This window comes from Syngnathus acus, chromosome 8 (genome assembly GCF_901709675.1).
Source record: "Syngnathus acus chromosome 8, fSynAcu1.2, whole genome shotgun sequence".
Taxonomy (NCBI): Eukaryota; Metazoa; Chordata; class Actinopteri; order Syngnathiformes; family Syngnathidae; genus Syngnathus; species Syngnathus acus.
Genome location: NC_051093.1, coordinates 3077504 through 3099106, shown reverse-complemented (window position 1 = coordinate 3099106; position 21603 = coordinate 3077504). Strand labels below are relative to the sequence as shown.

Genomic DNA, 21603 nt, shown 5'->3' with positions numbered 1-21603 from the left:
GATCGATAGATTGATAGAGACAGAGAGAGAATGCGAAACATCTGTGTGCGTGTGTGCGCGTTTTTTGTGCATCGAAGTGTCCGTCCATCCATCGTCGGTGTGTAACGTTGCACTCCCTGAGTCTCGCGAGAGTTCGTGGAGGGTAGCTTCAGCAGCCTCAGCAGACTAGCTTCGAGCTAGTATCTCATCTGTGGCGAGTGACTGTTGCTCGCAATCTTGTTCTTCAGCAACAACAAGAACAGCAAGAAGAAGAAGAAGCAGGAGCAGGAGCCTCCCCATGGGACGCCATCGCGCCGCTATGCGTCCACACCTCCGCGCTCGTTTCGCTCGGGTTCGGCCCCGCTGACGGACGCGGCTGTGATTTGCAGGTAGTGTTGGTTGATGCTCCTCGTAGGTTTATTAATAGCCGCTAGATACTGTCTGCTAGCAGCTAACCGCGGAGCTAACGGCTAGCCTAGCTCCACAGTGCATTTGGCAAGGCCAACTGCTAAGCGATGGCTTCATATGTGACCCTCGGACAAAACGTCTTCCAACAAGACGTCGCTTCTGTGTTGGGGTAAATGGCACATTTTTTGGGGTGGGGGCACACGCTTTGTGATTTTGTTCAGCTGAATGAGCAACACTCGCCTTGCTAGCGTGAGCGAGCTAAAGTCAGCCAGCGTTATTTACCTCACCGTTACACGTATCTGCATGGTGAAAACGGTATTTCAAAACTTACTAATAATCATCAGCCAGATATTCTAAAGACAATTCCAGTGAGAAGAGTATAATTTTACTCTGACAAATGTAAAGAAATGACTATACTAGAGGATTGAAAATGCATCAATTTCTGGCCATCTCGTTAATATTCAGTCAGTAGGGGTTGAGATTTTAGGGGTGACCTTTTTTTCGTTGAACCGGAGGTTCAGCATCTATGTAACTTTATTAATCATCATTTTTTGAAAAGGTTGCTGTCATTGGAAAGTTTGTATTAGAGACATCACAACGATATTATTTCTAATTAAGTCCAGTCTTTGCGTGAAACAATAGGTAGCAAAAAAAATCACAATTTGAATACTGCAATGATTTGAAGGCCTACTTCTAGGAAAGTAACAATTATATAACTGCATCAAATAAAGTTATAGAATGTTTGCTGCCCTACATCATTTTTGTAACTTTTGTGTAACATGCGCAGAAAAGAAATGTGATCAAATACATAGTAAGTATCAAGTATGCCACGGGAGGCATTTGTTGTTGATAAAATCCATGGAGTGTTGGAAACAATGGAATAGTATATGATGATAGTACCGTAATTTTCGGACTATAAGTCGCACCGGAGTATAAGTCGCACCAGCCATAAAATGCCCAAAAAAGTGAAAAAAAACATATATATGTATATAAGTCGCTCCTGAGTATAAGTCGCCCCCCCACCCAAACTATGGAAAAAAACCGCGACTTGTAGTCCGAAAATTACAGTACATGTCATTAAAGTTGTTTATAGTTGATGTTGTGCATGTGTGTGATTAGTTTTTGTGTATTTCTGGATCAGGATGCAGCCTCCCACATGTGGCCACGTAGTTACCGTCTGACCGCCACCAGGAACCATGGATGTTGCCGGGATCATGTAGCCGCACACCGTGGGCTCCCATGAGCACCGGACTCGGCACTTCGCTGTAAACGATCGGACGCACGTGCGGCGTTTCCTGCATCTGTACGGCCTCGCAAGTCAGGACTGATCTGATTGGTTGTTGTCGGCAGGAGGATGAACGGCTCGCTATTAACTCCTCCCAGCCCAAGGGCAACAAACTCCTCCCCTTTGCCCCCGTCTCCCTCCCCATCGCCGTCCCCACCGTCGCCCTCTCTGCTGCCCCTGTCGCCACGGCCGCCGCCCCTCCCGCCTCTGATGAGCCCGCCACCCCCAACCCACCCGTCCTCGCTGTCGGACACGCCCACTCCTTCGCCCTCGCCCTGCCTCAGCTGGACTGAATTCTGCGAGCTTCACGCCCGCGTGGCGGCCGGCGACTTTGCCCGTCACTTCCGGGCATTTCTCTTGGAGAACCCGCACTACTCGTCTGACTCGGCCGCTGCCTTCTGCCGCCGCTTCATGGATCGCTTCGTCCGCCACTTCCAGAGTGAACTGGAGGGGGCGCCGCCAGTCGACGGCACCTCTGGCAGGGAGGAACTGGTGAGCTGGGCTCCCCAGTCAGACGCCACCTCCCTGGAAGAAGAGGCCGCGTCCCCCTCATCGGTTTGTGGGGTGGCTGTCCCACCCTGCCCCACTGCGAATGTGGCACAGCCGGCCTCTAAACAGGCACCCACGCGCCTCCTGCTGGACGGTCGCAGCGGTGACAGATTTCAAGATCCCTACGCCCACGGCCAGGTCCTGCCACCATCTTCGTCGTCGTCCTGTTGCTCATCTGTGGGCGGCAACAACGGCAGGCGAGACGACAGGGGCGGTGCAGCGGCCGGCGGGAATGGAGATGCGCCCGCCCAGGAAGAGGAGGACAGTTGGCCGGGTGCAGCGTCTGTGGGGGAGGAGGTGGAGCCGGACGAGCGCGAAGCCGAGAGCGGCGAGGCGGACTTCCCCGATCCCTCATGTGCACCTAGCACGCCCCCGCCCGGTTCCAAAGGCAATGGCTCTGGCTCGAGCTCTAAAAACAAAGTGAAGAAGCGCTTCTCGCTGCGCAGCGTGGGGCGAAGCGTGCGTGGGAGTGTGCGAGGCATCCTGCACTGGCGAAGCTCGTCCAGCGACTCGGCACAGAGCCCGCTGCCCGCAAGCTATAGCTACACCCTGGGCATGCAGGATGCCACTCCGGCCCGGAACGCCGCTACCCAGCCTCCGACGCCCACCTCCTCCATGCCAGTGTCTCTGTCCATGCCCCTGTCCCTGCCCCACTCGTCTTCATCCTCGCTGCCCCCCTCGTCCTCCAGCAGCGCCACCTCTTTGTCGCTTTCCGACGCCGCCCGGGACCGTCGGCGGAGCAACGGTGAAGGCGGGGAGAAGGACAAGTGGAGCCACCGCCTGGAAAAACTGCGACTTACGCGATCCCCGCCTCCTGTCCTCACCCTGGGCGCCGCCGCATCTGTGCTGCCACCCAGCTGCGCCAACGCTTCCGTGGCTGCGCCCAGGAAGGTGGGACGGTTGGTTCGGGAAGGCGGTGTGAGCGTTAGTTCATCTAACGATGAGTTGAGCGGAGGTCACGGCTTCCCGGGCTTTTCCTTTGCTCTCCCGCATCACGGCCCCGACAACAACAACACGGTGGCACAGGCGGCCGCGGCTCCAGGTGTGGCTGCGGCGGGCGCCGGCAACGTACCCTGGAGGGGCGGGCGTTGGCATAAGTGTCGTCTGGTCCTCCGAGATAGGGAACGGGAAGGCGAGCGTGGTGACGAATACTACTTGGAGTTCTTTATTCCACCCAAGGTATGATGATGAGGAAAAATGAAAAAATAACAATGATGACGTTTGCGTCCACGTTTGGCATTGTCAGGCGTCAAAACCGCGGCGGACAGTGGCGTGCGGCGCCATCGTGGACGTGAGGAGCACGACGGCACTGGAGGTCCCCGACAAGGAGAACAGCTTCCTGCTGCAGGTGAGATGTTGTCGTGTGAGCCGGTGGATGTTTTTAGTGGCCTCTGCGTTTCTTTGCGCTCATCTCTGCTTTTTTGTCAGCTGGAAGGCGCTGTCCAGTACGTGATAGAGACGCGAGACGCCATCCAGATGAGGGCGTGGCTCAGCGACATCCGCAACGGAATCTGTCTCAGGTAAGGAGCTTCATGTAGCAAACGACAGACGGCTTGTCACATGGCATGTGACTGGTGACGGTCTGGCGTGTTGCATGTGACGTGGCGTGCGTGATGTACTGCAAGTAATGTGGTGTGGGACGTGACACATTGACAGCAGGCAGGAAGACCCCGACGGCCCGCCGGACATCAGCGGCACGCCCGAGAATATCGACCGTCTGTCGCAAGGTGAGCACGGCCAAACGCACAATCGTGGCGGCACTTGCACGTTCTTTAATGCCGCTTCCTCTTTCACACTACCGCAGTGTGCTACGGCGGCGTGGCGGGCTCCTCCCCTCCGATGGAGCCTCTTCCGCCCGAACTGCCGCCACGAGCCCCTCTGGACGACCCTGACGCGCGTGTTCTTGGAGGGGGCGGGTCTAGTCTGGGTACGCCCTTTGCTGAGACGCCGGATGCCACAGGTGATGCGAACGCTGCGTATTTCCGAGCTTCTCGAAGCGATTGGGCGGCTGGTCTGATGTCACCGTGTGGGTTCCCATACACAGGCTCCTTTCTGTTTTCCGAGCCCACGGTGGGTGACGCGCCGGAGCACCCGCTCAGCGAGTGCCAGTGGTTCCACGGCACCCTGTCGCGCCTCAAAGCGGCCCAGTTGGTGCTGGCGGGCGGGCCGGCCAGCCACGGCGTCTTCCTGGTGCGCCAGAGCGAGACGAGGCGCGGCGAATACGTTCTCACCTTCAACTTCCAGGGGAAGGCCAAGGTCGGTGCCTCGCCACATCCATTTTTATGACGAGCTCACATACACATGTTGGCTCTTGCTCACTCGCATGTTCCCATCACACGCATGTCGTCCTATCCGGCAGCACCTGCGCCTGTCGCTCAACGAGGACGGACAGTGCCGCGTGCAGCACCTTTGGTTCCAGTCCATCTTCGACATGCTGGAGCATTTCCGCGTGCACCCCATCCCGTTGGAGTCGGGCGGTGCCTCCGACGTCACGCTCATCAGCTTCGTGGGTGCCGCTGCCGTCCGCCAGCCGGGTACGAGCCGGAGCGCGTCGCCCCCACCTTTCCTCCTATTCCGCCTTTTGCCGCACAACGGCCACCTCCCGTCGCCACTCCCACTTTTGACATCTTGTTTTGTTTGTCCGTCACTCGTCCTTGCAGGCCGGGACAGGGCGGGCAGCCGGCCTACCATCTGTGATGTCATCACCACGCGCCATCCCGACTCTCCATCAACCCCCATCTCTGACTGTGTGTAAGTGACTTGTGTGTGAGGGACTTAGTGTGAGTGTGTGACTGAGTAGATAGTGAGGGTGCTTGCGTTAGTGTGTGTGAAAGTGTGTTTGTGAGAGAATGTGTGTGATTGTTGGAGGGAAGGAATGTGTATGTGTGTGCTTGTGTGAGTGCGTGTGTGATGTGAGAGTGGGTGTGTGTGAAGGCTCGTCCATGATTGGCTGGATTGTGTGACGTTGAAATGTTGGAGAAAGCCTTCCTGCAGCGTGTCAAGAAGCCACAAGATGGCACAGATGCACTTCCTGTGAACCAAACAGGAAGTAGAAACGTTCAGTGTGAGAGTTGACTGTTTCCATAACAACCATGGGTTCCATGACTCCTCCTTCGCTCCCGACCTCACTTTCTTTTGCTAGCCCCCCTTACTCCAGGCACATTTAGACGTTTTTCTCACACACCCCTTTTCATTTTTTCGCAGACTTGACCAGCAGACCCCGTAGCCCCCCCCAACCGCCCCCAATTCCACCAGGACGCCCGCCGCCCCCGACGCCACCCCAGGAGAGAGGACGAGAGACGGAGCCAGAGACGGCGGCTGCGGGAGGCAGCGGCGGCAGCGGGGCGGGAAGCGGCAGTGCGTCGGAGGACTGGGACGACCGGGACACTCCGTTGCGCCAATTAGAGGCGGCAGCTGTGGTGGAGGGAGAAGAGCTGGAGGCCACCCGGGCACCCCGAGCCGTGGACAACCAATACTCCTTCTTCTGAGGAGGAAGTCGTAACACTAAACGAGCGAGAGCCAGACCAGACGGACGCACGCCGAGAGCATCCTACGACACTAACAAGCTCCGTGCCACTTTGGGCTTGGCGTACACACGTACCTCACACGACCGCCACCTAATCTTCACAAACACCTCATACAAGCCTGCGTGCGTGCGAGTCATTGATTTCCCGTGTGTGTGTGTGTGTGTGTGTGTGAGTGAATGTATGTCATCATGTGTGTTTTAATGAATGTCTGACTTTTTGTGCGTGAGCGCTCATATTTACCTGATGCGTATAAGCCCAGCCGATGATGTCATCTCATCATCCGGCGCCTCTCGGTTGGTCGTGTTTTTGTTTTTATTTTTTTACCTCAGCGTCTCTCAGCGAATGATCCGTCTGGTTGCTGTGGCTGTCCACGCTGTCAAGAAGAGTATTGAATTTGTTTGTCTCAAATCTTTCGTGCCCTGTGTGCTTTTTGTTTTTTGGGAGGGAGGGGGCAAACAGACACGCGTCTCTTTCATACATTCAGCAAAAACTTTACTACTCGTGCCTTTTCTGTGTCATCTCTGCTCACTTTAGTGCTTACGTTTATTTTTTTTGTTTCATTCTTTATATTTTTTGTTTGTTTTTCTTTAAATTCCAGACGTGGTCTGTCTGTCCGTCGTGTTTTTGGTCAATCTCTCAACTCTTTGTGCCTTTCTTCTCTTTTTGTCGTCGCTGGGACCGCGTGTTGAAGGCGGCGGCGGCTGTGCGCCTCCGCTTGTTAGTTTCAGGTACTTCATTGAATTTGATGATTATAATATAAATATAGTGATATGTTAACACCGATTGTGTCTTTATTTTGTTTACGCTTATGTGCATGATAGACACACATCGAATGGACGTTGATGAGTGGAAACACGATGCGAAACATTAACCAACTAGTCAACATTGGTTAAGCAATTGCACGCAAGGGCGCCGCCAACCCAGTGGTTGTCACCAAGATTCATAGTAAGATTAAAATGTATTTAAACATAAGCATACCTATTTATAATCCACAGCAGTGTTTTTTTTCCTCCACATTCTTTTAATCTTAATTTAAATTTGAAAAATACGGTAAATTTTGGGGATAAAAATAATGCAACAGATTTCGATTTGTAACTGAAAAGACAAGTTAGATGAATTGATCACTCATTTGTATATTATATCCGTAAATTATTGAGAAATGTTTTGCGATCATTTTGCCGCTATCGACGAAGTGCGCCGCAAATACCGTGCGCGCGCCTCAATGCTTGCGCGACAGATGATTGACGGAGCTGCTGCGCACGCGCGCGGTGCCTCCCGTCCATGTTGTGTCCGCGGAAGGAGGGGGCTAACTGCTAACGGCTAGCCTGGCCCGCGTCCTCCTTCCCTTTCTTGCCTTCTTATATTCTTCCGTCTCCTTGTTCTGGTCGGATGTCGTGAGGAGATGTCCTGGGCTCGCTGCCCCTCCAGGCGGCCACTGAGCGCCGTCGAGGCTCCAGCAGCTCTCCTTTAACCTAAGATAAACTCAGCTAAGCTAGGCTAACGTTACCGCGCGACGATGAGCGACGAAATGTCTCCTGACTTCGTTTTGATGCGTCTCCTCGTTTCGGCGGCTGAGTACGACCACCTGGAGCACCTGGACCGGCAGCCTGAACACGTCACATCCGGCAAAACTGGCCTGCCTCACGGCCGGTTCGATGTGGATTCCGGGGGTCCCACTCCAGGCCTTCTCGGGTCTGCTTCTCCGCACTACAGCTCGCCTCTCCCCGGCAAAGGTGAGCTAGAAGGCCGGCTGCTTTTGCCGGAGGCACCACCAGGCTCCGAGGAGGAGGACGACTTGGACTTCCCCGGCTCTGGGAGGGCTGGCTCGAGGGCGCAGTTGATGGTGTTCCGGAACCGGATGTTGGACTTCGGCCTGGAGCAATCCCCTTTGGAGGGGAAGGAGACCCGGTGGGTGGACTCCTTGGAGTCGCGTTCCGGTTCGTCCGGGGCCGCGGAAGAGCGGGACGTTTGTTGCGTCTCGTCTTCTGAGAAGAACCAATGCGAAACGTCTGGGTCGGTCCTCTGCCACCCGCTGGCTAATTGGCCTCAGATGAGTCTGGGAAAGAACTGTGGCACGGGCGATGAGGAGCTGCTCCTTGCTCTGAACCCGACACCGGACCAGGCGCCGGGAAAGGAAGGTGATGATAGCGTAGCTGCCTCCCTCCCTCGGTGCTCTTGTCTCCTGGCCGCCGGGGGGATGACACCGGGCGAGGATCCGAGTGAGACCAGTGATGCCCTTCTGGTTCTGGAAGGCTTGGATGCGGATGGCGACGTCGGGGACTTGGGGCAGTGTAGTAGGGTGGAGCCCGTGTTCTCCAGTGGAACTCTCAGTGGGCTGATGCAACAGGTCCACAGACTGGCGGGGGAGGCAGGGGTCTGCACCCATCAGACGTGGAGGACCCCCACAGCCATCCACGGCCCCGCCGGCTCTCTCCCGAACCAGATCGCTGACTGTCTCCAAGCATCCCCTGCCAGCCCTCTGTCCCCCACACCAGCACCACGACATCGCCCGCAACATCAATCCCGCTCTCAACCCCAGAGCCGGGCCACCACCCCAAAGCTGTGCTCGGCCACTGGAGGCCGTTCAGCCTCCCCCCTGGTGGTTCTGGAAGGGGACTTGGCAGGTGGGGACAGGACGCCCAGGGGCAAGTCCAGGAAAGGGGGGTCCCTGAAGGTGCGACTAAGTAAACTGTTCCGGACCAAGAGCTCGTGCGGTGGGACGGGGGGCCTCCTGGACAAAAGGCCGTCGCTCGCCTCGTCCACTTCGTCGGGTGGGAGTCTGGTGGACGTGTGGGGGTCTGCCAGATTGTGGGGGTCCACCTGCAGCAACATGGAGGACGGCGGCAGGTAAGAGGTCTACGGTGAAGCGGCACGGTTGTTGTTGTGACACCATAACGATCACTTCCTGTTTGTCAGGCTGCAGACGGCCACGCTGACGTGCACGCCGCCCTTCACCGGTGAGCGCACCTCACATGCTAACATGTAGCAACCTCCTCTCTTTGAGCACTAACCCTTCCTAATGGTGATGTTACTTCCTGACTTTTGTGTGATGCCACTTCCTGTCCTCTATCATTCTCTCTGTGAAGGTGAGACGGTCTCTCTGGTGGATGTGGAGATCTCTCGGAGGAGCTGTCTCCACCCCCCGACTCCTCCACCTCCACCCAGACGAAGCCTCAGTCTGCTCGGTACTTCGTAATTTCTGCTTCCTTTTCTACTTTTACCTGCTCCTCCTCTTCTCCCATTGCTTAGTGTTACATCAAGTGCCTGACTAAAATTGAATTTTTTTAGGCCAATTTTGTTCTTGGGCCGAAAAAAATTCAATTGGCTTTTAATTCAATAAATGGGAAATAACTTGTATATTGGTCCTTTAATGCTCTCAAATGGAGAGTTGTGCTTGCCGGTGAGAAGGAGAACTTGCTGTCAAAACTGTCATCCTGTTGATGAAAACAATTCAAACTTCTATAATCCACCTGGAGCCAACCAAAATGTCATCTGTGTTCCCTCAGATGATTTGGGCGGTCCCCCGCCTCCGCGGATTCCGTTGTCCGAGTGTGTCGGTGGAGCGTCGATGCAGTCCCTGCCCCCCCGTCCCATGGGTGTGCCCCCCTCCCTGAGCACCATCCAGCACAGCTTGAGTCTTAATGGTGGGTCAGTTCCTGGCTTGATTTGATCATGCATTAGTTTTGTGTTTATTATTATTATAATGTGGGGGTGCACGTACTTGTTTATTGGCTGGAATAATTGATAGGGTAATAGATTATAAAAAGACTGGCTAGTGACAAGCCTGCCTCTGGCCCTGACCTTGCCGCCATTTCTTCTCAGACTCGTTCCTGCGGGGGCTACCCAGGCCCGTCCCACTGCGGGCCGACGCCCGGCACCTGCCAGCGCCCCGCCCGGCGCCCCGCCGTCCCCTCAAGCGTCCCGACGCCGGCAACTTCGCCAGCAGTCTCCGAGAGCTGGAAAAGGTCAGCTGGACTACGGTCGCGTGTGGTGGCGCCGCCAAGACGTTTGCTTGACAGTTTGCTTGTGCACACCGTGCAGTGTGGCTGGTACTGGGGTCCCATGACGTGGGAGGACGCCGAGATGAAGCTGAAGGGCAAAGCGGACGGCTCCTTCCTGGTGCGGGACAGCTCGGACCCTCGCTACATCCTCAGCCTGAGCTTCAGGTCGCAGGGTGTCACGCACCACACACGCATGGAGCACTATCGAGGTAACGCGCGCCCCCCCCGCATGACGCCGCTACCGTGGCTGACCTGTGACGACTGGCCTGTGCCGTGCCCCCTTAGGGACCTTCAGTCTGTGGTGTCATCCCAAGTTTGAGGACCGTTGCCATTCAGTGGTGGAGTTCATCGAGCGTGCCATCATGCACTCCAAGAACGGGAAGTTCCTCTACTTCCTGCGCTCCCGAGTCCCAGGTAGGCTGCAGACGGCAGATCCAGCTTACTACATGACATCCACACCCGCCCTGCCTCTGCTCCATGCGCTTTTCCTTTTTTCAGGTCTGCCGCCCACGCCGGTGCAGCTCCTGCATCCCGTGTCCCGCCTGAGCAGCATCAAGTCACTGCAGCACCTTTGTCGCTTCTGCATCCGCCAGCTGGTTCGCGTGGACCACATCCAGGAACTCCCGCTGCCCACGTCAGGCTATGCCCCCCCCCCACACACACACATTCCACCTTCAGGGCTCCTACTGAGTTCTCTTCTCTTGTTCGCAGGCCGCTCATCGCCTACCTGCGAAAGTTTTACTACTACGACCCTGAGGAGGAGGTCAGCCCCGCCAAGGAGGCCGGTGACGCACAAACGTAGCAAATCAGCGTGCCGACTAGTGTGAGACATTTAAAGTAAGGATCACGTTCCATAACCATTTGATGTCAACAAACAGCCTGGCTGGGCAATTTTGAAGAAAACTATAAATTAGGGCAGTAACTTTTCAACACCACTGTAATTGTTATTCTTTTGGGGATATCACAGGATGAACTTGAAGCTGGACAGCCAATCAGCTCCCTTGCTACGTCCTCTATCAAGTTTGGACAACCTTTCTTCTCTGAGCTCTCTGACTGGCTTCTGTCAGCGGGTGGAAAAGAAAGCACTCCTCCTTGGCTTCTGTTGTTGCCGCCGTTGCCGCCGGGTTTTGGCTAAAGACGCTAACTGCGTGGCTTCCTGGAACCGACAGAATAACAGGACGTTTGCTGGACGTTGACGCTCTCGCATGTAAAAGAAGCCCAAGCCGCGTCCATCCCGGTGAGTGACAGCCAGGAAGTGGGCGGGACCCGAACATTGATGATGTCACGTGACTCGTGCTGGGACACGCCTCAATGATGATGTCATATTTGTGAGCTGTCAATAAATGTAGGCGGGACTCTTCAGCCTGCTTCCTATGTGTGTGTGTGAAATAGTGTGTAAATCCAAAGGTCAGATTAATGGATAACGGGGTGCAAACAGTGCGGGGGAGCTGGGCCTAAATACGCAGGAAACTCCAAATTTTTCAGGTTTCATTTCAGAGACGCCATGCACAACGTCAACAAGCTGCTCATTATCGTCGTCAGCCTCATCTATGTGGAGCGTGCACGTGAGTCTTGCGCACACACTCAGGGGCTAGGAGTCTATTAAAACATTTCAACAATGATGCTCCCTAGAAAAACAAAGTGCCGTATGTCATGATGCATCTTGTATTTTATCCTGGTCATTGGAGCCCATTTCTTGGAGAGCTGGCTACTACACCCCTTAAAGGCACATAAAAATGAAGGCAACATTCAAACAGCAGTTTCAAATTTTATTTCAAATTCTTTGAGTTTCCCGCCACTTACAAAATGAATAGAAAAGGGATAAAGCATTATAATTAGTGGGAAATTGTGTTAGCATTAAAAAGAAGCTTTTTTTTTAATCTGCTCAGATGCAGGTATTGGACTATTTAATGAAACGTTCAAGTGAGCGCAATTGCAAAAGTGAAGTATTGACCAGTGATGTGCTTGACAGGTTGTGATGTCATTTGGCATTAGAAATCGCCATTCAGAACAAAGTCTGAAAAAAAACAAAGTTTTTCAGCTTTCTTTTTTTTTTGTTACCAAATTTCAAATTTTCCCGTGTGTTGAATTCCTGGAATGGATGCACACACGTATGTCCTCACAGTAATGATGACTCACATGCTTGTGTGTTTTGACTGTGTGTGTGTAGAGGGTGTGAGGTGTTTTGCACGCTTCGAGCGGTCATCGGCCTTCTGTGACGAAGAGCTGGGCGACCTTGATGAAGAAGACTGCTGTCTCAACCCTCAATATGCTTACCTTACGCAAGATGGAGAGTGTCAGTCCTGTGGGTCAGTACGCAAACACACACACACACACACACACACACACACACACAGTGACGTCATGAAGCAGCCATGTGTGTGTGTGTGTCAGTCCTCCGGATGGTCTGACTGGTCGCATGGTCACCGTGTACCACCCCGTGCGGGGAAGGCGTGACCCAGAGGAGCAGGATGTGCATTGGCATCGGCCAATCAGAGTGCAAGGCTCAAGAGAGGCTGCAGACCAAACCTTGCAACGGAACATGCTGCAGTGGTACGCGAGCATGCAATTGCTGGATACAAAACATGTACTGCGTGAAGGTTTATGATGTAGGCGAGCGCTCGTCACCTGTCATCACAGTTGTGTGTTTTTCACAAAGCAGCAACTGGTGTGACTTTTTTTTGACGCACAGTCATATGCGGGAATCAAATTAATGGTGTCGGCACACAAGATAGGCAAGTGTACACTATCAGCGACTCCCACCTGGTGTGACTTTTCAAGATGAAATTTTGTGTGCTTCAGAAGGGTGGAGCGCTTGGTCACCGTGGTCTCCGTGTTTCCGTGAGGTGCGGAGAGGGCGGAGTCAGAGAAGCGTGAAAGGCACTGCTCCGCCCCTCTCCGAGTGCCTTTTGACTTGCACGGGTGCCACCGAGATCGAGATGTCATGCGATGGTTTCGGCAAGTGTCCAGGTAGCCTTCGACTTGCACATCATTGTGATAGTGCGAATCAAGACTTGAGCCCAATACTGCGCGTGCTGTGCGTGCGCGCGCGCAGTGCACGGCGGCTGGTCGTCGTGTCATCGTGGTTCGCTGTGTTCTTCCACTTGCGTGCGCGACGACGTGGCCCCACCGTACAGACAGCGTCGTCGCTCCTGTACCAACCCCGCCCCCTCCTCTGACACGGCGCCACCTGGCGACGCTTGCCAGGGAGCCGACCTCGAGCGACAGAAATGCACCGATATCCCGAAATGTCCCGGTAGGTCGGCGGCATGGTGAGCAAGTGGCAGTATGTCGGACTCACAGCTGCAAGATTTTGGGTTGGAATCTGAATTTGCTCTCTTTGTGATGCTTCTCCTTAGTGGATGGCAACTGGGGGGAGTGGTCCCCGCCGGGACCTTGCTCCACCCAGTGTGGGGAAGGGCTTGCATTAGCTATCAGACAGTGTGATCAGCCCGTGCCCAAATATGGCGGACGATTCTGCGAGGGACCGAACGCACGCACCTCAGTGTGCCACATCATCTGCGCCGGTACGCACGCTTGCACGCGTGCGTGCACACACACGCATGCTAACATGAGTGTGATTGACAGTTGATGGGTCCTGGTCCGGTTGGTCCGATTGGGGCGAGTGTTCATCTTCCTGCATCCCGGAAGGCGGAGTTCCCGTCAGGACTCGTCAGCGTGACTGCTCGAGTCCCAAGCCTTCTCTCTATCCCGCAGGTGAATGTTACCATGACAACAGCAGCCACACGCCATTTCTATTCAATGTCACAATCACCAGCATTGCTGAATGTGACTAAACATATTTGTGTGTTTGCTTGGTATTTCCAATTTTAAATGGAAAAATTGAGCATTTTTTCCTTGAAAAGTATGTCATGTTTTTAAATCGCCTCTTTTTTTTTTTATTTAACAGTATTGGGATTACATTTGCTCTGTAATTTTAGTCTTGCTTCCTATCACAAATACATATATTTATGTATTTACTGCATATATGTATACTCACACAGTATTGTATGTTCATTATATATTTTATATTATCCAATAGGCAAGGGTTGCCATGGCGACAGCAGCTCCGCAGAGCCCTGTGTGCATCTTCCGCATTGCACCGGTACGACAGCTATCCGGTCTGTCCCACACTGTGTCCACCGCCTTGACGTCTGTCCATTTGTCGGCAGTGGACGGGCGCGTGGGGGCCCTGGTCCGGCCATTCTCAGACTGTCCCGTCACCCTGTGGCGTCGGCCTGGAGGTGTCGCGCAGAAACTGCGACAGCCCTGCCCCGAAACGTAATGGTCGGCCGTGCGTCGGCGACCACCAGCAGACTCGCCTTTGCAATACTGACGTCCACTGTCCAGGTGCATCCTGTCTGCTCTTCCTATGTCCTCACTAGGCACCTGTGATTTGCGATAATTCTTGACCATTTTCAAGTTTTGAATGTTTCAAGGCCACACTGTATCTCCAGTTGAACTGAGCGTGTCCCGCAGTGGATGGCATGTGGTCGGAGTGGTCGGCGTGGCAGCGTTGCACCTATCCCTACCGGGATTCGCGTGATTCGCTGCAAGCAAATTGGCGGGAGGTCAAAGTCGCGAGCGCCGATGTTTGCATCGGGCGCACAATGGCGCCATCTGCGGTGGAGACAACCTCAGCCTCAGCCAATACAGAGGATGCTATGACGTCGACAGCTGCTACGGTTGGCACGTGCGAGGCATTGAAAACAGCGTACATGTTTGGTAGTGTCTGATCTTGTGGGTGTGCGTGTGTCAGTTCAGGGCAACTGGGATGACTGGGAGCCATGGTCTTTGTGTAAGCCGCCATGTGGAGGGAAGTCTCGGCGCATTCGGAATAGAAAATGTTTGCCAGACTACAAGGACTATCGGTAAGAACCACGGACATCTTGAAATAACCTGGACACGTAATGCGATTTTTTTTCATTTGTGTGTGTGTGTGTGTGTGTGTGTGTGTGTGTGTGTGTGTGTGTGCGCGTGTGTGCGTGTGCGTGCGTGTGTCAGCCTCACCATTGGTCGTCTGGAGGAACCAGCCGTCTTCGTTGGGACGCCTTTGTTGGACTGCGGGGATGTACCACCAGGGGGCGCCACGCAGGTTCAGAATTGTGTCAATGTGCCCGACTGTGACTGACGTGATGAGTACGGACGTGTGTTCTCAATAAAATTGTGGCAATATCACTGGCAATATCAAGTTATTGAAGCGTTCCTCTTAAAATAAGAGCGTTAGTGTGCATTTGAAGAACGGAAGAAAGCAATTTGTTGTGGAACACTGTTTACATTTGCTGAATAAAGCAAGAACAAACACACTTTGAACTGTGGAGCCAATCGACATTTGAGTCACTTGTGTGGACATAAACTTGATTCCAGATTTAAACCTGAAAGTAATTCAACTTTATTTGCTCTGGAGAGAATGCTTGAACATCTCTGACTATTGTGGAAAAATAATTGTGTGTGTATGTATGTATATATAAGAACCTGTTTGATACAAATAAATTATCTAAAGGTAAATCAAACAAATTTTATAACCTTTGGCATCACATAAATTAAATACCAAGTCAAAATCGTTGTCGACTCTGTTGAAATAAAGTAAATAAAAATTATTTTGGTGTTGTAATTGATGGAAAACTATGCTGGAAATCTCACAGAAATGCGCGTCCGGTAGGTGGCGGTCACGTGCGCGTCACTGTTTAGCGCAGAATAGAAGAAGAACAAGAAGACAAGAGGAGCGCGTCAAGAGACTGTGGCCCACTTTGTTGTTGTAGATCTTTGAATACTTTGTGTCTGAAACGTGTTTGATTAACTTTATTGTCTGGCTTGCCGTCGCAATGGAGGTTCCGGGACCCGACAGCGACTGGAGAAGTCCTCAGTTCCGGCAGAAAGTCGTTGCTCAGATGTGAGATTTGATCGCCGTTTCGCTCTATCGCTTTCTGTGCTTTTTAGCTTAGCTTAAGATCATCTTTTTGTTGTTTAGTTATCACTATTGGCTCGCAGTTCTGAGGTTGTGTGTTTGAATCCTGGCTACACCCTGTGTGTGGTGTTCGCATTTAAATAGCAATGTGACAAGACAAAAAAACCAAAATCAACATCTTTTCCAATTCTTTTTAAGTCATCAAACTCATGTCAAATACTTTTGAGTCCTCAAACTCATGTCAGCATTGCCTGGTAAACGTGGAGGAATGCACAAATCCTCAAGATGCATGTAAATGTGACCATGTTGTGCTTACACTTTGCAGTGAGGAGGCCAAGAGGAAGGCGGGAAGCGGACACAGCAAGTCCAGCACGGACATGGAGAACCACGTTTACATCAAAGCCAAGTCCAGAGTGAGTCGGGAGGGTTTGAAGTGGACCCTCTCAAAGGTGGCATCTTGAAGGAAAATTGATAATGTTGTATTTGCAGGAGGAGTATCTGTCCCTGGTGGCCAGGCTCATCATCCACTACCGCGACATCCGTGAGTCACCATTAATTCATTCGGTCAGCCATCCCATTGCTCCTTGATATCTGACCCCTGCCTTGTTTTTCTTTGACAGACAAAAAGACCCTGGGAGGTCCAGGTGAGTGCACGTGTACCGGTGCACGTGGACGGCGCAGGTAACGCGGCGTGTGTTGTCTCTACTAGATCCCATCAATGCCCTAACTAACCTGACGGGCGTCGGAGGGGGCCCGGGGGCCATCGGCATGGGGCCCCGCCCCGCCGGTGCCCCCGTTGGGGGAATGGGGCCCATGGCACCCATGCAGATAGGCCAGCATGCCATGCCCGGGGTGTCTGGAAATCCACAACCCTGTGAGTGCGTTTGCTTGCCCGCAGGGGCCGCACATCACTTTGATTTTGTGCGGCGGGGTGGAGGTGGAGCTTTGGTTAGTCGGGAAGTATTACATCCCGGTCAAAGCATGCGCAGGCATGCAAACACGACAAGCACACATGGCAGTCTGCCCCTCATTTCCCCCCACCTTCTCACTCTTGTTTCCGGTCCTCAGTGGGGGGTCCGACCCAGTTGTCCTTGCAGCAGCAACAGCAGCAGCAGCAGAACTTGCAGTTCCAACAGTTCCAGCAGCAGCAGCAGCAGTTCCAAGTTCAACAGCAGATGAGAGCCCAGCAGCAGCAGATGCACCAGAACCAACAACAGCAAAACCAGCAGCAGCAGAACCAGGTACGCCCACAACCGCAACCACAAGCAGGTATTCGTCCCCTTCAGCCGCCGCCGCCAATTTGTGTGTGTGCAGATGCATCAGTCTAGGATGCAGCAGCAGCAGCAGATGGTGCAGTTACAGCTGCAGCAGCAGCATGCGCAGGCACAGGCACAGTCCATTCAGCACATGGTACAGCAGCAGGCACAGGCTCAGCCAGGCCCCATGCAGCCGCTCCTACAGCAGCAGCAGGCCGCCATGGTGCCACAGTCTCTGGCTGGACAGATGGCGCCCGCCCAGCACGTCCCCATCAACTCGTTGAGTCAGCAGCAGCACCAGCTCAAGATGCAGCAGGCGTTCCAGGTCATAAGGCGCCTGACCCTACTTCCTTAACCCAAGGCCCCGCCTCCAAGTCCCCCTCTCTTGAGCTTCATAACTGAGACCCTTCCCTGAGCATTGCTCCCGTGCCCCTTGAACATGTGTGCAGGCCCGGGCAGCGTTGCAGCAGCAGCAGCAGCAGCAACAGCAGCAGCAGCAGCAACAACAGCAGCAGCAGCAGCAGCAACAGCAGGCGGCCGTACAGGCGCAAATGGCGGCCGCATCAGGCCAGGTGAGTCGCCGCCTTCAGGTGGGAATCAGACAAGGAACCGCTGCCGTCAATCACGCGTCCATTCTTGTCCAGCTGGTGCGTCCCAACATGCAGATCCCGGCCCGACTGCCCCGGCCCCCAATGGCCCCGGCCATCCCGCCCCCCAATGCTGCCGCCGTGACGCAGCAGGTATGACCTCCAAGCCGTGACCTTCAGGGTCTGTCAGTCAGCTCTGTTGTCCTGGCAGGTGCAGCAGCATGCCATGATGTCGTCACCCTCGCCCGTGCAGGTCCAGACCCCGCAGTCCATGCCTCCGCCTCCCCAACCCTCTCCTCAGCCTCCCACCTCACAGCCCAACTCGGCCAGGTATGAGAACGTGTCTTCGACGTCTTCCTGTCGGCGTTCTGCCTTACCGCCCACGACCTCATCCTTGCTGCAGCTCAGGTCCCACGCCGTCTCCGGGGGGCTTTCAGCCCAGCCCGTCCCCTCAACCCTCACAGAGTCCGTCTACCGCCAGGACACCCCAGAACTATGGTGTCCCCTCGCCAGGCCCACTTAGCACTCCAGGTACAAACGTGCACACACGCCATGCGACCGTGACCTGAACATGTCTTCCCAACAGGAAACCCAAACTCTGTGATGAGTCCCGCTGGGGCAGCGTCCCAGGAGGACCAGCAGTACATGGAAAAACTTAAACAGCTTTCCAAATACATCGAGCCTCTGCGTCGCATGATCAACAAGATTGATAAGAACGAAGGTAGTGGGTGGGGCTGAGCGGTAAATGTAAATGCACTTCTCGTGAGGGGCGTTGACTTCTTGTCATTGTCAAGCGAAAGAAGGACCTCAGCAAGATGAAGAGTCTCCTCAACATCCTCACGGACCCCAAAGACCAGGTGAAAGGACTGGGCTATTGTTGAACTCCATGTTACCATGGAGACAGTCCTCTTAATTCTTCTGACCTTCAGGTGTCCTCTGAAGACGCTGCAGAAGTGTGAGATTGCATTGGAGAAGCTAAAGAACGACATGGCCGTGGTAAAATACGCCCCCACCCTCCGCGTTACATCATTACCGCTAACGCGTGTGCGTTTTTTGCTCAGCCGACACCTCCGCCGCCACTGCCGCCCAAGCAGCCGTATTTGTGCCAGCCACTACTTGACGCCGTTATGGCCAACCTCCGGTCTCCCGTCTTCAACCACTCGCTCCATCGAACCTTCGCCCCCTCTTTAGCCGCCATTCACGGCCCACCCATCACGTAAGCATGAGAGGCTACTCTTCCGGCTCCCCACAAAACCCTCCCCAGGTGCCTGCAAGTTTGCACTCCACGGGTAACTTTTTGCGGCGTCCTCCTCAGCGGCCCGTCTGTTCCTTCGCGGAAGAGGAAGCATGACGAGGATGAGCGTCAGAAGGTGCCCAACATCCTGCAGGGCGAGGTGGCCCGGCTGGACGTTAAGTTCCTGGTGCACCTGGACCCGGCCTACTGCAGTAACAACGGCGCCGTGCACCTGCTGTGCAAGCTCGGTGAGACACTAAGACGCCCCCACCCCACAACCTCGCCTCGTCTCTGACCTGCTTTTTTTTCCGCAGAGGACAAAAACCTTCCTACCGTTCCGCCGCTTCAGCTGAGCGTTCCCGCTGACTATCCGGACAATAGCCCCTACTGGGCTGACCACGCCGACCAGTACGGTGAGTAAAGTTACGAGCAATCGCTACAGAGGCATTTCTGCTACGAGAAGAGGCAAAATATCAAAATGTGCGCAGGCGCCAACCATTTCCTGCAGTCGGTGCATAGGACCCTGGCGTCCAAGCTGCTGCAGCTTCCCGACAAGCACTCGCTGACGGAGGTTCTGCACACGTGGGCGCAGAGCGTCCGCCAGGCCTGTTTGTCCGCCGCGTGATCGCAACATCTCAAATGGCAACCTTTTTTCACTTTGAACATTAATAAAACACCATCATCACGTCTAAAGACCACATATGAGGACATTTTATTCACATCATTAAAAAAAGGGGCAAAAAAAGTGTTGTGCATCAAAAGTGTAGCGAAAAGGCTCTGTAGGACACGTTGGTGAACACGTCCACAAATTGGCTGCTTCCTGCCACCGTCAAGACCTACAACACCAAAAAAAGCTTCATACATCTGACACATGACTGCCTGTGATCAGTTAGTAGCTACGTCATTTTCTGCTTATGGATTCCCATCCCCGACTACCTGGTGTTCGGCGCTGTTGGTGTTGAGCTCCAGGCTGTTGACGTTGTTGGGCGTGCACGGGATCTGAGCCTTGACCTGTCCCCCCAGCAGGCAGTGGGACACGGTGGGACCTTGGCCCACTGCCAGAATCTGCGACAGGACGGACATGCAAGTTGAAGGCGGCGCGGTGCCGTTTAAGTGAAGCGGATTTTGCTCACCATGTCCTGGTAGAAGCTGGCTTGTCTCTGGCAGCCGCTCAGCGCGAAGACGGACGTGGGCGTCAGGGAGCGAAGGTGCCACAGGGAAAGGGACGGACCGCCGCCGCACAGCTGGACCCACATAACAATCAAAAGCAAGAACCAAAGGATGTTCACTGCACTGACAACTTCTGCCTCCTCACCATCCAATCCGAATCGGTGGTCAAACAGCTGATCCACTTGCCAACTGAGGGCGGGCACATTTCTGTCAAAACTGAAAGACGAGGAGCTAAAGTCAACACCTAACACAGCTGCAGCCACGTGATGACGGCATCTTACCTGGTACTTGTGCACCTCCACGACAGTGAACCGCACTGAGATGTCCTGCTGTCTGCACACACAAGACTCAACAATCACAAAATGTCATTTGTGTGCTTACAGGAGATTTCCAGAAAACGGAATTCCAAATTACTGGGGAAGATGGAATTTGCAATTCCGCAAAAGTGGCAATTTAGGGAATATGGAACTTTTAAGATGTCCTTGGTATCTAAAATGTCCTTCTGGCCTCACCCCACATCCTGACGGCGCCATCTTCGCTGCCCGAGAGAACCTCACCCTCGCGCTCTCTCACACTCAAACAGTGGACGTAGTCCGAGTGTCCTCGGAAGACGGCCTGGGGGTGAAAGATGGAAACGTCAAACATTGGCTGCCGCCTAGCGATGCGGCACTTGCACTCGCAGCCCGCCTTAAAGACGGCCGGCTCAAGATCCAGGACGTGAACGTTATTGTCACCGCCACCAAACACCACGCTGTTGTCCTGACACCAACACACAAACACTTTGTTTAGTGGAGCCAAACAGGGCAAAACGTGTACTAGTACAGAACTTTTCCCTACTCACTCGGGGTTGACCGCCATGGCGTTGATCTCTGGGATCTCCATGTTGGCTCTGATGGAGGAACGAGAGAGAGAGAGAGAGAAGGCGTTTACGTGATCTGCCGCAAGCCAGACATTGGTGAACGGTGAGCCGTCCTGCGTGGGGGCCCGCCACTCACTTGTATTCCGGTCTCTTTGTCCACACAACTTTAACATTCTGAAGGCAAACACGAAAAAAGCCTAACAGTGAGTTACGCCCCGCGGTGCTACGTCAACGTGCCGTCGTGTCTCACTACCTTCTTGATGAGCTCGGCCAATTCCAAGCGCTGACCGACCCCGTCCCCGGCACTCAGCAGATGGCCACCGAACGACTCCAGACACGACACGGGACCGTCGTGAGCTGAGATGCACCCACAGTTAGTGGGATAGACATTCGCCTCACCCGAAATGGACAAAAGCTCAACATTGCTCACCTGGAAACGTAAACAAGGGCTTCCGACCCGCCTCCGACGCATCAGGGCTCAAAGCTGCGCACAAACTGACACAACGACTTTCTTCCTGCAGCATCCTTTATCGCCGTTCTCATCATCATCCTCGCAAGGCTCACCTGAGATGGCGATCTCCCCGTAGTTGTTTCCCGCCGCCAGAAACGTCCACATGGGGAAAACCGTTGAGAGAACACTGACATGTGCAGCAGCTGTGGATAGCTCGCATGTTCATTAACATGTCATACATGTGTCGACGTTTTGATGCTGTTGTATCATAGTTGTCTTTCCACACAAATTAGGACAACGATGTTTGTTCGTTTTAGAAGCAGTCAATTTTATTGGCCATGACTCAAATTAAATCATCTTATTGGAGAAAGAAAGGAGAAAGTTTACCT

At 53.9% G+C, this 21603-nt stretch overlaps 5 protein-coding genes and 1 long non-coding RNA gene across 7 annotated transcripts; 4 read left to right on the top strand and 2 right to left on the bottom strand.

Moving 5' to 3' along the window:
* The first annotated feature begins 92 nt into the window (after positions 1 to 92).
* On the top strand, positions 93 to 5569 carry sh2b1 (SH2B adaptor protein 1). 2 transcript variants are annotated; one of them, XM_037257440.1, is made up of 10 exons: positions 93 to 368; positions 1529 to 3400; positions 3468 to 3569; positions 3650 to 3741; positions 3881 to 3948; positions 4026 to 4181; positions 4266 to 4477; positions 4581 to 4755; positions 4882 to 4972; positions 5426 to 5569. In XM_037257440.1, exons 2-10 carry the CDS (start codon positions 1742 to 1744, stop codon positions 5445 to 5447), a joined length of 2577 nt encoding a protein of 858 aa, XP_037113335.1. In that variant the 5' UTR covers positions 93 to 368; positions 1529 to 1741; the 3' UTR covers positions 5448 to 5569. The 2 variants fall into 2 exon arrangements, with proteins under 2 accessions (XP_037113335.1, XP_037113334.1); XM_037257439.1 differs by having other exon boundaries at positions 95 to 368; positions 3878 to 3948.
* A 692-nt stretch (positions 5570 to 6261) lies between these two features.
* Positions 6262 to 7415, bottom strand: LOC119126314. The gene is made up of 2 exons (XR_005098629.1): positions 7289 to 7415; positions 6262 to 7220 (listed from the first exon to the last, which is right to left on the bottom strand). It is a non-coding gene; the product is annotated as an uncharacterized LOC119126314 (long non-coding RNA).
* On the top strand, positions 7218 to 11125 carry LOC119126274 (suppressor of cytokine signaling 7-like). Its single transcript, XM_037257444.1, has 10 exons — positions 7218 to 8595; positions 8665 to 8705; positions 8835 to 8933; positions 9255 to 9392; positions 9571 to 9713; positions 9790 to 9958; positions 10035 to 10163; positions 10248 to 10383; positions 10461 to 10586; positions 10717 to 11125. The coding sequence occupies exons 1-9, from the start codon at positions 7265 to 7267 to the stop codon at positions 10549 to 10551; spliced, it is 2277 nt and encodes a 758-aa protein (XP_037113339.1). The 5' UTR covers positions 7218 to 7264; the 3' UTR covers positions 10552 to 10586; positions 10717 to 11125.
* LOC119126203 (properdin-like) lies at positions 10849 to 14944 on the top strand. The gene is given in 16 exon segments (XM_037257338.1): positions 10849 to 10986; positions 11235 to 11314; positions 11920 to 12062; positions 12144 to 12162; positions 12165 to 12302; positions 12552 to 12719; positions 12805 to 13005; positions 13109 to 13276; positions 13338 to 13466; positions 13792 to 13874; positions 13922 to 14099; positions 14229 to 14281; positions 14283 to 14321; positions 14323 to 14434; positions 14509 to 14620; positions 14754 to 14944. Coding segments are annotated over 15 exon segments (1731 nt in total). The 5' UTR covers positions 10849 to 10986; positions 11235 to 11253; the 3' UTR covers positions 14881 to 14944.
* Positions 14945 to 15444: 500 nt separating this feature from the next.
* med15 (mediator complex subunit 15) lies at positions 15445 to 19434 on the top strand. The gene is given in 18 exon segments (XM_037257503.1): positions 15445 to 15642; positions 15983 to 16070; positions 16147 to 16198; positions 16278 to 16301; positions 16367 to 16531; positions 16726 to 16898; positions 16972 to 17238; positions 17363 to 17485; positions 17558 to 17653; positions 17712 to 17830; positions 17904 to 18031; positions 18087 to 18247; positions 18295 to 18353; positions 18427 to 18496; positions 18562 to 18716; positions 18816 to 18982; positions 19049 to 19147; positions 19223 to 19434. Coding segments are annotated over 18 exon segments (2151 nt in total). The 5' UTR covers positions 15445 to 15574; the 3' UTR covers positions 19360 to 19434.
* thoc6 (THO complex 6) lies at positions 19426 to 21417 on the bottom strand. The gene is given in 15 exon segments (XM_037257504.1): positions 19426 to 19570; positions 19671 to 19799; positions 19868 to 19978; positions 20050 to 20093; positions 20096 to 20111; positions 20186 to 20218; positions 20221 to 20237; positions 20417 to 20519; positions 20592 to 20663; positions 20742 to 20793; positions 20900 to 20937; positions 21017 to 21120; positions 21194 to 21262; positions 21331 to 21366; positions 21369 to 21417. Coding segments are annotated over 15 exon segments (945 nt in total). The 5' UTR covers positions 21409 to 21417; the 3' UTR covers positions 19426 to 19489.
* Positions 21418 to 21603: the final 186 nt, after the last annotated feature.